This window comes from Carassius carassius, chromosome 47 (assembly GCF_963082965.1).
Source record: "Carassius carassius chromosome 47, fCarCar2.1, whole genome shotgun sequence".
In the NCBI taxonomy this organism is placed as follows: domain Eukaryota; kingdom Metazoa; phylum Chordata; class Actinopteri; order Cypriniformes; family Cyprinidae; genus Carassius; species Carassius carassius.
This window is the reverse complement of record NC_081801.1, coordinates 23,430,976-23,447,157: the sequence shown is the minus strand read 5'-3', so window position 1 is coordinate 23,447,157 and position 16,182 is coordinate 23,430,976. Positions and strand designations below refer to the sequence as shown.

Below are 16,182 nucleotides of genomic sequence, written 5' to 3'. Positions count from 1 at the left end.
CATAATAAATCTATCATAGTGGGTATTTTCAAAAAAGCATAAGAAAGTAAAGATAATAGTAGTTTCTAAAAATCTTTTTTTTTTCACATACTTAATGCCTAAATTACAGTTCATATTAACTTTAGAAAAACAATAGGAACTCAAAACATTACAGATCAGTGATGAAGCACGACATGAAAAACATAGGCTAAATGACAAATGTCTTCACTTTCATGTTTACAAAAGGTGAATCACATGAACTGAACGAGCATGAAATCCCCGCATTGTTGTGACATCCTCGCTCTTGGCCAACTAACCAATCACCTTCTTATCCTGTCGCACACAAAGGGTGCGCATCGCGCTCACGCCCGCTTTGGAATCCCGCAACGCCATTGGCTGAACAACATGTCAATCACAGGATTATCCGCTTCATGGTAGGTTGGTACAGACGCGTTTAAAAACGCCCAAGCAGGAGTCCGCAATTACCGCGTTTTGTTTTATCATCACTGTACCGAATTATTTCCTTGATTGACAGATCGCTGCAAAATATTTACTTTTTATTTTTTAAATTAATTATTTTTTTGTTGCTCAGTGGCGTTGTAGAAAAGATGCATTTGTGATTTTATTTTATTTTTTTCGGTAGAAAGCATCCGTTTCCTACTACAGCGATGTAGTTTCTACTTCTGTGCCTTTTATAATTAGCTAAAGTAGCATTTAACTTGCATCGGCACTGCATTGCACTGCTGTGGAGCTGGTTAGTATGGGATTGCCTGCGTTAGAGTTCAGCGACTGCTGTGTGGACAGCCCTCAGTTCCGAGAGAGGCTCAAATCCCACGAACTGGAATTAGACAAGACCAATAAGTTCATCAAGGAGCTGATTAAGGACGGGAAAGCTTTAATTCAAGCCTTGAAAAGTAAGATATGTTTGCTTTGCCTACGAATGTCGAGGGGCGTGTACTTTGTTTCTTTGTCTTGTGTAATAAACAAACTGTTACAGATTAATAAAGAAAGCTTCTGATTAATACTTAGTCCTTACAGAGTCAGTGAGTGTTACTTAACGCCAAGACAGAGTAGAGAGCTTAAGATGTGTGTTCTGTTATTAATTGGAATAGTTCACATATAGTAGCTCCCAAAAGTATTTGGATTCTTAAATCACACTTAAAAATGTCTTAAAATAATTTTATTACAAATGAGCAAACTAAAAGTTCTCAAGTATCTTTTTCCAGAGCTATTTTGCAATTGCTATAAAGCAGCAAGGTTATTTAAGTGGATGTACAAAGTAGTTTCCCTTCAGGTTTATCCAGGCATACTTCTTCACATTAACTACCAACACTTCACAAGTGCATCACACTGTCACACTGATCTCCCGCAGTGACCTTCACACACACACACACACACACACACACACACACACACCCACCCTGCTCCACTGCCCATTACTTTTCAAAACACACACACTGACCCGACCCAGCAGAACGAGAGCTAACTACAACTTACAGCCGGTCTGAGTCTCTGTTGAAGGTTTAAATTCCTCTGGGTTTGTGATGTAAAGTTATATAGCTGGAAAAAGCCTCATCTTTGACGTGGTTTCTAATACTGGAATCATCAGATTTAACAACGTTTGTCTGGGCTAGTCATGCTTAAGGTTGGGAAGAAAGAGATGTGTTTGCTTTCAAGTAAGTTTGTAATAAAAAAAAAAAAAAGCAAGAACCTGCATCCCTAGAGCTGGTTGTACAAATGCCCCGAGATTTATCAAAACACTTGAGATTTTTCACTGTTTTTGGCTTTTACATGAGACCAAACCACTCCAGTCCTGTTTATCCACTGCTGATTTTTTGACAGATAACTGGCTTATGTGATGTGTGACCTGTCATCATGAGTGAGAGTGACCTGCTTCATAAACACCAACCCCATTAACTTGTTATTAACATAACATAACATACAGCTTCTCCCAACAGTCGGAGTCATGAGATCACATTTAATAATAACCCCGCAAACACTGATTACAGCTCTTGTGTTTCACACAGATGTATTTATATATCCTAATTTACATTAAAAGACAGATGGTGACTTGAGCAGGTTCTTCAGAGAAAATAAGCAAATGTCCGAAGTGACATAAGTTTCACATATGGTTTAGGGTGTCAGTAATTGTTAAGGTATTGTTACTTGTCAAGTTTGCATTTACTGTGAGTATGTTGTCTCTATTAGGATTGCACAAAATCAGAATATTCTGGTCTCTAGATATGGCTCAGGTGCAATGCAAGTCTATGGGATTTAACATCAAAGTTAATGTGTAGCAATGTCACTGCAGTCACATTTCTACTGAATGACTATGGCTCGTAAAATGTTGAATTGGAATATAGTCACTAGATTTTTTGTTGCTGCATCCGAAGGGCAAGCAGTTCACACTCTTTTTAAACTTTGGTACACGGTGCTCGGTATATCACAATGTCTGAATTCCCTATCAGTCTACCCTTCCTCTTTTTTCTTAAGTAAACGTGTGTATGAGTTTGTTCTTCTTCATTCCATCAATGACTCATTTGTGATTTCCTTATTTTCTCTATCTGTGCTGAGCGGGCTGGTGACCTCTGAACCTCTGTGTGCTTGATCGATGAGCGCAGAGCTGCAGTATGTTTCACAGGTGTGCATCGCTGTCAAACACTTTTGAGCATGAAAATGTGGCCATCTCCGGAAATCAGTTTTATATTTGCTGGAGTGACTAACATGACATTGTGGTTCATGATGAAAATAGATAGTTGGAAGGTCAGAGCACGAGTTACAGAGGTTTAAAGGACTTTTCAGAACGATTTGTATTCTTGAACGTTTCAACAATGTTCACACAATGTTTCAGAAAACGCAAACGTTAAGAGTACAGGTCAGAACACATATCAACCTAACAGATGCTGGTGAGCAGAAGTCAATGCAATTATGCAGGGATTCCCAAAACTGGTTTGTCAGTCAAACCTAAAATATTTACATGAAGTCCCCCTGAGATTTAAAGTTAATATTTCAAATATTTTACAATGCATGTTCTCTGATGTTGGATAATAGTCAATTTTATTTTATTTTATTTTATTTTATTTTATTTTATTTTATTTTATTTTATTTTATTTATAATTTAATTTAATTTAATTTAATTTAATTTAATTTAATTTAATTTAATTTAATTTAAACAGCAATCCTTTTTAGATCTATAAAGAAGTTAGTTCAAAAGTAATGTAAAATTAATCCAAAAGTAGTCAGAACACATTACGCCCTACCTAAAATTAGTAATCTAGATTATATTATTATATATTATTATATATTATATATATATATATATATATATATATATATATATATATATATATGTGTGTGTGTGTGTGTGTGTGTGTGTAGACTGAGTCTATGTTTCACACACTGCAGAGTTTTCCAGGTATAAAGCTCCCAAAGGACGAGACTGTTTTCACACTGCACAGCTGTGATTGGAGATTCAGTAGCACTTCCCTACAGAGATCAGGGTGTTTTCGTTTGGGTTGTGCTCCATGAGGAGTGGGTTGGAAGGGAAATCAGGGCAGCCTCCGCTGGATAATTATTGTCGCTCTATAATCTCAGCCCTCTGTGTCTGGAGGCAACCTACGAGAGCTGATGTGGCTTCTCTTTAAGACTTCAGTCTGTCGCGGTGAGCATGACTGAGGCAGGATTATCATTACAGAATCTCAGATATACTATGAGATTATAACGGCATTAAGTGTGCTCTTACACACAGGATTTCAATCAAACAAGGCTCTCTATTACTACTTGTTACTATTACAAATGCACACACTTACAGTACACACACAGAGAAATGTGTTGTATGTGCTAACTTAAAAGCTACATTTATATTTACATGTAGATCACATTTTACACTCACATGAAGTTAATCTTTAAAACCCCTAACGATTTAATACCACTGTTAAATGTAAAATTAATATACATTTTTCATACTTTACACTATGCTTTGTTGCCTAAATTCGTTTGTAGCATTTAAACTACTGATTTTAGTTTTATTTTCAATTCATTTAGAAAAAAAAAGTAGCGTACGATTTTAATATTGGCCAATTATTTGTTCTTGGGCACAGCATACTGATAAAATATTTAGTGGCTTGTCCTATATAAGCCAGAATTTGAATAATCTTTTCGTGCATCCTGAGAAAAAAAAGAAGAAGAAGAAAAAACAAGATTACTTAAATTGTTATGCACATTTATAATAATAAAAATAAAACAGTTTAAAATTAAAGGGTAAAAAATGAGGGAATCATTATCATCACCTTTTAGACAATCATGCAGTAGTCTGCGTACATCCGGAAAAAGGTGTACAGCCCCACAGTTTTCCACATCCCTTTTCCAGACAGGAAAAAGGAAGCGTGGTTCACTTGCTTCATTCTTGTTCTGAGCTCAATGCGAGTTAGGTTCTGTTGAAAAAATGAATTAGTTGTACTTAACATTATAGCATAACGAACTCATTTCAGCATTCAATATGCTATTAATAGAGCTTCACTGTTGAACCAGGAGCAATCCTGAAAGCTTAGGCCAGGATACAGAATTCAGCTTACAGTTATTTTTGTGTTGTGTCGCAAGAAGAAAGTAAGAAACTGATGGTCACAGTTTCTTTGAAGTGTCAAAGGCACACATTTGTGGAGAGGAGGGAATTTATTGTCTTGTTTGTGGTTTTAGGCCGTCTGCTCTGGGATAAACTGTTTTTGTTGTATGATGTGAAGTATGAGGCCTTTAGCTAATGGGCTGTGTTTGAGGAGCACTCATAAAGAGGGACCATTCCACACTTTTGAGGCATTGCTCTCGCACAGACATTCTCACTGGTTAAGGCTTCCTGTTTAGTTCAGTGGCTTCTTTGACCAAAACATCCTTCAGGAATTAATAGCATCTGTCACAATCTTTCCACGCTATAAATTGAGCTACCAATCTCGTCATGTCTGTCAGCCTCAAGTGGGTGTCACATGAATACATTTCCTTTTATTTGTCTGCCTAAAGGAATAGTTTACACACACACACACACACACACACACACACACACACGCTTATTAGTATGCATATTGCATGAATATAACTAGCACATTGGCTATTTATTAGTAAAGCACATATTAATGCCTTATTCTGCATGACCATAATATTTTAGATCTCTTCTTAGATCCCACCCCATACCTAAACTTAATGAGTTTTGTAGCTCCAACACTTGTTATAACTCTTCTTATGCTTTTTATTATAACCCTAACAAAGAGCAGCTTGGACATTCTTCATAATATCTTCTTTTTTATGAAAGAAAGGCCATACAGGTTTACAGTAAAATGAGAGTGAGTGAATGCTGAGAGATTTTTTAGTTTTGGATGCACTAATGCTGTGACCCCCACGAAGGTAAATGAATGCAGGAGCTCCAGTTTTATTTAAGCTTGGTCTGTGGACTTGACCTGACATGACCTGTGTTGACTCGGAGGCTTCTGCTTGTTTCATTTAACAGGGCTTTTTAATTAGCGAGCCACAGCAGTCGGGGGTTGAGGAGCCATGTGTGGTAGGAAACTAGCTCAGCTTGTGTGCAATTTTGTGTGCGTGTGCCACAGTTTAAGTTCTGACACATTAAATTGATCTTCTTTTAACATTCTCCTGCTGCACCATAAACGTTAACGCGTTGGAGGACAGAGAGAGGACACAGGAGATGTTTTCTTGGATTGCTTCATGACTGTATCCTCACTGCTGTCGGTACCAGGACAGGAAATTATTCCTGCAGTTCAGTGAGTTTAACGGAATAAAAGAGCCAAAAGAAACTTATGAAGCCTTAATAAGAGAGATTCCTGTGAGTAAAAAAAGAAATCTCTTAAATTATAGTACTGCTAATAGTAATACTAAAACCTTGGCGGTCATTAGCCGAAATGACTTAAATCCTGTAGCTCAATTGGTAGAGCATTGCATTATCAAGCGCAACGTTGGGGGTTCGATTCCCCGGGAACACATGATAAATAAAAATTGATAGCCTGAATGCACTGTAAGTCGCTTTGGATAAAAGCGTTTGCTAAATTCATTTAAATTTATATATATATATATATATATATATATATATATATATATATATATATATATATATATATATATATACATATATATATATATATATATATATACATATATATATATATATAGAAAATTTGTTGTTGAAATATAAACATTTAAACTGTGGCTGTAATAAAAGTTCGAGTTTCAAATCAAATGCATTTGATTACTATATAATATAATGCAACGCTATCAGAAAAGTGTCACGAAGTTCATTAAATTAATTCACATTATGTATTCATTCTTATGCAGAATATGCTGAAAACGGTTCCAGTTTAGATGTTCGCATCCCCGGATATTACATTTCTGAGCAAGCTTACAATTTCAATCGTAACACAGTTGTCAATAATAAAATGTAGCTACTTACTCACATCTTACATCTCATTTTTTGACCGTTAAAACTGAAGCGTCATGCTGGAATTAATATAATTCAACATTTTGTTAAACATCTGAGGCCATCCTTAAAAATATTCTTGTTTGCCGTAACCCGACCGACCCTGTCAATTTAGCACCGACAAATTTTTGATAGCCTAAGAAAATCGCCTATGCGACTTTTTTGTTGTTGTTGAAATTTAATCGTAAACACAGCCATGTTGAAGCCTGCAGTAAATGTTTTGCATTATGGCAGTCCACTCTGCTTATTGTTTTTCAAAAATGTTGCACTCCTGTTTGTCATTGTGCACGTAACTTCACGCCAATAAATCATCAGAAATATTGTTCTTTACCAATATATTAAATCTTTAAATTCCTCCTGCCTGTTGTCCGTGGATTTACCTATATTTGGTGTTATTTGCCGTATAAAACTTTAGACATGCAAAATCGATTTTACAATTGATTCAATGAACACTTGTCACTCAAATCAAACAGGATTTTTTTCACAAAAGTGACAACCCAAGAAAGCAAAGTAAACGTTCTCTCATTTGTAGGTTGTATTTATACGTAGCGGTGGATGCAAGTAAAACAGTACCTCATTTTTTTTCTCACCTGAAATTCATGCAATAAAGATGTTTTTGACAAAGATTTAAATTTGTTTGTGGTCTATATAACCTGCATCAAAATGAGGTTTGCAATGATGCGCCCGAAGGCACGGGTTGAAGACCCAGTCAGTGACGTCACGATATGCTAATTTGTTTAAATTCATACCGACGTCATCACATCACAAAAATTTACTTTTTTTTTTTACATTGAAACTTGAAAAAAAAAAAAATAGACCGACCTACCGACCCTTTTAAAAATAAAAATCCTGTTACTGCAAACCAAAATATTTTTAAGGATGGCCTGATCTGCTTTACTCAGTGAGAACTGTTATGTTGACGATCTTGATGTTATGTTTGCAGATTTAAGAGAGAGCAAGGTGAAATTTGTTTGAGCTCGATCTTTTTGACTTGGCTTTCACAATCTTTGAGACAGTAATACACCTTATGTCCTTGCAGTTGAATATTTTTTGTGACTTACGGTCCATATCTGTCAAGCCTGAAAAAACATAAACAAATATTGCTACAAGTTTGATTGCAACATATAATCATTGCTGTTAATAGTGTTCATAGTCTGTTTGATTACCTCATTAACTGAGTTTTACTGTACATTTCTGCCATATGTACATCAACCTAACAGTCACCACTGACAAGCTACTACTAAAAATATTGTAGAAACGTAATTTTCTGTAAAGCTGGTTTGCAACAATTTGTATCGTGAAAAGCGCTATACAAATAAACTTGAATTGAATCTGTTAGCTAAGCTTACCTTTAGCCATTTGTCCTGAAGGTCAAATACTCTTAAAGTTAAATTTACTGTCTTTATCCTTTAGGAAAATTAACCAAAACTAGAATTTTTCTGAAGCAACCATGCAATTTTAATTTGCTTTCACAAATCTCTAAACACTTTTATCGTGACTGGTGTTTCACAGGACTCGACATTGCAAGTGCAGTGCTGTACCAGGTGATCCACTGAGCAAGTTTACATAAAAAAAAAAAAAAAAACAATTGTGCAAAAGAGTGTTGAAAATAAGCTTCCATCAGTGATCAATGCAACACATTGGAAATTCAAACCCAGGTTTTGGCCTCAAGCAGCACATACCATAACTCCATTCAATGATCTCTTACTTGTATGACGATTAGGAACCACGGTAACTTTATACCACAGGCTCTGTGTAACATAACAAGTGTCCGAACGGTTAAGTGTTTGCTTATGTGTAGACCTGCAGTAAGGCATAGCACAAAAATTAAATTGACCAAAGCACTTCTAGGTTTTGCCCCGCAGCTCTGATTGCAACCCGCCACATTTGGGCTTAATTCGCATGTTGCCGAGACTTGCTGTAGATGTCACGTACAGCATTTTTCCAGTTTTTGCTGTCTCATCTGGAGAGGAAAGCAAAACGCAGGTGTTTTTTGACATGTAGGACAAGATGTTGTTAATAATGATTTTCCCCCAGCATTGTGCCAAACATTGTCTTACCGCTCCACTGATGTCTGTTATACAGTAAAGACCTCTCTTTGGCTTGTTGGCCACACAGGAACAAAGGGGAAGTGGGCGTACAGGCATGAGACAGTATTTCTAAAAACACTGGCTTTTGTTCCATCGGACAATCCCAGAAAACACTTTGGAATTTCTGGAAACTTAGATTTTATTTAATGCATTTAGAGATGAACATTACATTGCGTTGTGACTAGGATTTTTGTCTGTGATAATATGTATTCTTCTTCTTACCCATCAGTCCCAAAATCTACTATAAAATCCCTGTCCCAAATTCCTCTTTTCCATATGTGTGGGTAAAAATGTGTGGGCTTTGGGTAAAGTCCCCTTCGATTATTTTGCTATCTCTGTCTCTTCTTGAATGCTGAGCATTGTGGGCCGAGGCTGCTCTCTCATGTCCTGACTCGCTGTGTGTAGAAGCAGTGAGTCCCCAAGAGGAGCGCAGTGACAATGAGCCAGTGTTCACAGGGTCTGGCTGGGCCGGACAGACACGTTGAATTCGAAATACTCCTTAGAGACGAGGAAGGGACTTGAAATTGCCTGCCAATGTACGATAGTTAATCACGTTCTTGTCATTAACCTGTTGAATGAATGCTTGATGTTGCTGCTTTAGTTTACATTTGAACTTTGATTACTTTAAACATAAAAGTAGTCCAAGATTGTAGGCTCAACCGCTAAAGCTACACTATACAAACCGCTGATCTTAGGAAGAATTGTTTTAGAAAGATTTCAACATAATTAATTAGGGAAAGCAGAGCGTTGCAGAAAATTGTCGTCATTAATTAGCTTTTATAAACCAGAAATCTTGAGTTGAATATTTTCAAGGAGTTTATTCTCCTTAACTTTTTATACGTGCCTGAAAGTTTTCATTTCCCCCCTAAGAGTTTCAATGATCAACTACTGGCTGCTTTATTTTTGCAGTCTTTGTACTTGTTAAAATTAATAATTATAATATACTGTAGCAATATTCAAGTTTATAGCATTCACATAAACAGTTAGCCATAGTCTAAAGTGCTGTAATGAAGGCAGAAATAAATTAAATGTGTAATTACAAATCTATTTAAATGCACAACAATCACTTTTCGATAGAAATGAAATAGTTGTCAGTACATTCAACAGCACACTTGAAATATATTTCAAAGACAATATAATTATGAAATTACATGTACTAAAGTCCTATTTAAGCATCAGAAAGCACTCGCAGGTGTAACTAATTGGGTTTCATGTATATTTAATCTATAATACATATTTTAATTGATTTGTAAATAAAATGAAATCAAGTGTCCTAAAACATTACATTCATTCCATACAAAGTATATTATTTCCGTAAGTGCATACAATTATGCTAGTTTACTTATTTTAAGTTTACTTATTTTTCTAAAGGGTAAAAGGAAATGAAGCACCATAAAATTAGTCCATAAGAACAAATAGTCAACATTTCAAGTTTTCTGAAGATTGACAAGACATGTGATTATGAGATTATGAAGGAACTGTTAGTGACCAAACAAACAGACCAAAAAGGAAGCCCTCATACTTAAATATTAGCTCAGGACACTGTGAATAGTGTACTAATGATATGGACCGCTCTAATAATACATTTGTGGTGCTTTTGTGTCCTATGTGAAACTTGAAGGCTCAAGTCATCATTTACACTTGAAACAAATGTGTTGAGGACAGTATTTCATTTTTTTGTTTGACGTTGAATAATTAAGCACAATCATTGACTGGGCTGCAGAGGGTCTGTCATTGGCTCTTATCTTCTCTTGTGGCTATTCAGCCACAATGCCACTGTCATAACTGTACAGACTAAAAGAATGCTTGTACGGGATCAGGATATGGATACAAGGCCATACATCTATATATGAATATTTACCTCAGCTTGTGGTAAAGCTATTGTGATAAGCTTTGATTCATCATGTGGCATTCTCCCTACCACCTTGTGGTTTTTGGTAGTTGTCAGTGTATTACAAAGGCACAAAACTGATTTTAGTACTTCAGTAGGTTGGTATATTAACATTATACAAGTTAATGAAATACAATTTTTTTAATGTAAATTAAAATGTGTGTGTTTTTTTAAGGTTAAGCTCTGGCAACTATATCTGCTAATTTACCTTGTTTTTTTTATTTTAAAGTGTTCACTTTGAATATATTTCAAACACAATAAATGTCAATATGAAATCACATGTAACAATGTACTTAAGTCCTACTTAAAGGGGAAAAAAGCATTCAAAAGTTCAGCTCATTGCATTTAATCTAAATTTAAACTCTAATACATTTCCATTTAATTTCCATTTAATTGCAAATATAAAAGAAATTAAGTGTCCAAGGACAATACATTCAGTTCACACTTAAGTATATTTTTAAGATATATTGTTTCCATGATAAGTACTCATTTAAAAAGCATGCTAAATTGTACTTTAGACTATGCCAGATTAGTTTTTTTTGTTTATTATTTTAGAAAGACAGCTAATGTCTTTCTGAATTTTTTGATGTTATGAACCCTCATCTATGTCACGCTAATTTAAAGCAATAAATGACAGATGGGTGCCACCCCCATATGAGGAGGTCTGCATTATCTTGTTGGTCTCTGGAGGAGGCAGGCAAGCCCAGGGCAGTGTGAGCATGTTGTGATAATGGCTCTGGACTGAGCAGGGAGGCCCCGGGCTCTCCATATGCCAACTCAAACAAACCACAACACACTGGCAATAAGAGGGAGAGCGCAAGGCAAGCTCCTGGGCCATTTCCCTCTCGTACAGCTCCAAAAATAACCCCTGCTGACAGTTTTTAATCTCCACACAACCCCCTTTAGTCCCTCCAGGGGTTCAAGGAAAACTGTTGGACGCAGAGATTTTCAAAATTCAAGCTTTGTGCTTGCTTTTGAAAGAAACCGTGAGCCATGAGTAAAATCTGGGAGCGATTTGTAGATCAGCACAGAGTGATTCGGTTATTAGCACCTGTGCGTGATCCAAAACCTCAGCAGCCTGCAAGGTTGAAATCTAAGACCATTTCTGAGCTCAGTATAGACTGAGCTCCTCATATGACGCCTAACCTTATCAAACAGTTTACAAGAAGCATTCTCATATGCTTAATCTCAGTTAATTCCCAGTAAAAATAAACCAAAAGCCAAATCACTGTATAAAAATACACACAATTGATGTGCTGATATATCAATTTTCCTTTAAACAAGGCGGTCAAACAAATGTCAGTCTCCCATGTGTTATTGACTTATAAACTTCATGGGATCATATGATTTTCGCCTTATAAAATTTCATTGTGAATTTTTGTTGCATTGCACAAAGTTTGAAACAGACAGCCTGACACAGCAATATTGCCAGTTGCATGGGTTTGGAAAATAACTACTTGATTGTTTGACCAGTGCCAGACAGAAGTATTTGAGAAACCTGTTTGAAACCAGTCATTATTTAGTGACACAATATTTCGTACACTAATGGCACAGAAGAAAACTGTAAAAAGTGGTAACTTTCAATTGTTACCATTAAGAGATATTTCTACCTGATTTACACATACAATTATTATTATGATTATGATTATGGTAATTAATGGATTTAGGCTGATTCGTTGTTAAATGTAAAATATTTTTTATGTGAATAAGACCAGGTAATATCAATGTTACTTTTTTCAGTATATACACATTACACACGGAAGCCAACAGAATTTGTTATGGAAGTTGAAAAAAAAGACTATTTTATGCACAAACAAACTATAAACATTATATTGTACAATAAGAATGTTTTTTTTTAATTAAACTATGTTTTTTTAATCATTAGTGTTTATAAGACTTTAAATGAGCATTAGATGACGGTCACCTTAAAAAGGTTCAATGATTTGCCATATATCAAACTTCTAGTTATGGCCCAATCTTTTTCCAAAGCAACATGGGACTCCAGTGAGCCTTGAAGACAACAGCTGACCTACTAAAGCTTGTCTTCATTCATTGTGTCATGAATTTTCAGGTTCTCCAAAGCAGTGCTGTATCTCTTTTCTAAATTGGCTTAGAACTGAGCATTTTAAAAGTTAAAACGTTCACTGCTTTTTGAAAAGGGAGTTTTGAAAGTGAGCAACCCGTTATTTTCTTCATGTGACAATGGCAGGCTCAGAAAAGAGCCAGTGAACTGAAGCAAGTGAATTTGTTCTTCCGGCCTATTATTCCTTTGCCCAGAACCCTAGAGTGCCAACAACTGAAAAGAAACAGCCCGCTTACCTCTGAACTTAAGCGCTAAGTCAGAGACTGCTGTTCACATCTATATAATTATAAATGGGGAAGTTCTGGTTATTTCGGTGTTCTCAGTGGTCTCTGAAAGGGGAAGAAACGACTCACAGAAGTTTCAGTGGTGTTGCAGTAGCAATGCTATAAACGTAGCTATTTGTTCAGCAGCATGACAGTAGCTCAGCACTTCCAATATACTGTAGCATGCCGCAACAACCAGCTTTTTTTTTTCCTTAAAGAAGTGTTGTAACAGGATGTTGGACACTCACTTTAAGTTAATATTTTAAACCAAATATAATAATGATAATAATTAACTTTAATTATATTCTAACTTCTAAAATTAATATCTGTTTTTCATACTGTACATTATAATGTTGTGATTCGTAAACTTACTTGTAGCTTTAGTTTTTAATGCTTTATGTAGTCATGGTTGTGGTGCCAATACAAAACAAATGACTTCGGTATTCAATCTTAAAAGTATGGAAGCTTGTTTCTACCACTGAACCAAAAAAAAAAGGTAATTACATATTTTTACTTCACAATTCAGACTTTTTTTAAATATTGCAATTGCAAGTTTACTTCTAGCAATTTTACCTTTTTTCTCAAAATTGTGTAAAAATAAACTCGCAATTCTTACGTTTTTATTCTCACAATTCAGATTTTTTTTTCATTCTGACTTTTTTCATGCAATTGCCAGTTTATCTCACAATTCTGACTTTATAACTCGAAATTGCATGACAAAAGTTAGAATTGTAAGAAACAAAACATAATTTACATTTACAGAGCCCCATGACATGACATGCAAGAAAAAATAAATAAATAGTGTGCACAATTTACTAATTCGTTCCCTCGTTTACTAAAACGTGCACACGATTACTATTTAGTTCCATTGATTTACTAAATAGTTCCCTCTATTTGCTAAATCGTGCGCACAATATACTAATTGAGTAAACAAAATAGTACATAGAGGGAACAAAATAGTAATCGTGTGCATGTTTACAATTTTTTCCTGCATGCCATGTGAGGTGCTCCATAATATCTCACAGTTCTGGAAAAAAAAGGTCAGAATTAAAATCAAAATGATGTGACATCCTGAGAGACAGTCTTCTGTTCTGTAACACATGAAACAAATGTCTATGTTCAGGTTAATGCTTAATGAGCTATGCTGTATTTTCCTGTCAATCTGTCCACAAAAAAAGGAAAAGAAAAAAGGATTAATTCAACCTCTCATATAGTCAAACTATCATATAGCCAGACCTAGCTATAGCCTCGAATATACTTTATAATCAAACTATCATACCAGTGTAACCCAAACAGGGAGGAATTAGAAACTAAGGAGACAGGAGCTAAAGTGAAAGGAAACACAGGAGACAGGAACATGCACACAGTGAAAATAAACATGACCCTGACATTGAAATCTGCCAGAATATTTGGGAAAGAAAAAAAAGAATAAATACAGATTCCAGCCATGTATCGCGTTTTTTTTAAATTTGGGTGGTTTTCAGTTTTAGTCCTCCATGTAGATATACATATTTAATTAAAATTACTGTAGATTTAAATTTTATAATGAAAATGTGAGTAATGTGAAAAACTGCTGCTTTGTGTCGTTACTTATGTGTTTCTTACTAGCTCAGAATAGTGAAGTTTTTTATGACAATTTAAGATTAATTCCAAGATTTTCTAGCAAGTAAAAGAATGCTGGGAAAAGGAATTGAATACTTTACCATTTTATTTACTATTTTTGATAATACTTTACTGTAGTTGTACTACAAGAAGCTCAGCAAAAGTTTCAAAGTAGCTTCCTCAGAACTGAATTTTAGGTCTTCACTCATAGCCTTTCATTGCATTCAAGCCAATCCCTTTCAAACCCAAGAGTGGTAGGTGTTTTCACATTCTGACCGAGTAAATAGCAACTTATTCGAGCACACATGTGCTAGCAAACACAATCAAACATTTTCTGCAAGTGTTCGAATAACAAAAAAGCACACAGACACAAGCAAGCGCAAAAGCACATGCATGTAGGGTTAAAGTTATCCATCACGGCTTGCCGTAATAATGGGATTTCCTTGCTGACCTAGAATCCTATTCCTAGAGAGCAGAAGCAGAGATCCCAAGGCCTCCACCAGCAGTCACTCATCTCGGGACGCGTGCTGTTTGTTTTTGCCCTCCCTTTCTCCTGTAGACATCACACGTGGCACGTTTAGCATGTTGGCACTGCAAGCTCATGAATAATTAGAGTGATTCATTTCTGCTTGGGGAATGCAAACAATGCTTCAAGCAGTTCTAAGAGGATCAAAGTGCATATTGAACCAGATTTGATTGAATCTGGATTTTATATCATTATCTCTTTAGAGGCTAATTTGCAGTTGTATCAATTATAAGACCGTAGAATGGGCCTGACTGATCATTAGCACAAACACTGCTTTTAAATGAAAGAAAAGTTACAAGCCAAACAATTACTTGCCTTACATTGTAAACACAGAGTGAAATGTTAAACACAACATGAAATCAAAATGACCCGGTTTCCTTAAAGGGTTAGTTCACCCAAAAATCAAAATTATGTCATTAATGAGTCACCCTCATGTTGTTCCAAACCCGTAAGACCTCCGTTTATCTTCAGAACACAGTTTAAGATATTTTAGATATAGACCGAGAGCTCTCAGTCCCTCCATTGAAGCTGTGTGTACGGTCTACTGTCCATGTCCAGAAAGGTAAGAAAAACATCATCAAAGTAGTCCATGTGACATCAGAGGGTCAGTTAGAATATTTTGAAGCATCGAAAATACATTTTGGTCCAAAAATAACAAAAATTACGACTTTATTCAGCATTGTCTTCTCTTCCGGGTCTGTTGTGAGAGAGTTCAAGACGCTGCATTGATGCTGATGACGTGTTTTCTGGTGCGCCCGCCGCCCATTTACAAAGATAACGCGCTCACAACACACACGGAAGAGATGTTACTTTGTAGGAAGTAACAGATGTTTCCTTTGTAGGAAGGGTATGAAGTAAAGTAAAAAAGAAAAAAAAAAAGAAAACCTGACACTGGGGTTACTGGGATCTTTTTTTCCAGTCATATCGAAAGATTTATAATGAAATCTTTAACATTGACTCACTGCAGATGCAATGCTTCAGCATTTTTCTTTGCAAAGTTCTATCAATTTCAGTATTTTACCAAAGCATGTGCTCATATGCATTCAAAAAGGTTTGGGCAAAGCCCTGAATATATTCACATGTCAAACTGTTTCTTTTTGCAAATCCCCTATGCATTCATTGTTGACATGTAAATCTAACTACTGACCGAAAGTTCCAAGATTCGTCACAGATTCCTCATTCATAATGAGAGCTGATGGAAAGAGGTCATGGAGTCACCTCCGTAACCTGTCAGCTGGAATAACGGATGCGGTTCTTTTAGGTCAAGGGTCAT

The 16,182-nt window shown here is 35.7% G+C and overlaps 1 protein-coding gene and 1 long non-coding RNA gene across 3 annotated transcripts in view; one reads left to right on the top strand and one right to left on the bottom strand.

Annotated features, from left to right (window-relative positions):
- The first annotated feature begins 220 nt into the window (after window positions 1-220).
- Window positions 221-16,182, top strand: part of LOC132130034 (rho GTPase-activating protein 26-like) — a 78,851-nt gene continuing 62,889 nt past the window's right edge. Inside the window, exon 1 of one of the 2 annotated variants that reach the window (XM_059541620.1) lies at window positions 221-893. In XM_059541620.1, coding sequence (XP_059397603.1) covers window positions 740-893 — 154 coding nt within the window. In that variant the 5' untranslated portion in view covers window positions 221-739. The remainder of the gene's footprint in view (window positions 894-16,182) is intronic. The other variant, XM_059541621.1, reaches the window with a different exon arrangement.
- Window positions 3,915-12,894, bottom strand: LOC132130870 (uncharacterized). The gene is made up of 3 exons (XR_009428796.1): window positions 12,755-12,894; window positions 4,269-4,412; window positions 3,915-4,146 (listed from the first exon to the last, which is right to left on the bottom strand). It is a non-coding gene; the product is annotated as an uncharacterized LOC132130870 (long non-coding RNA).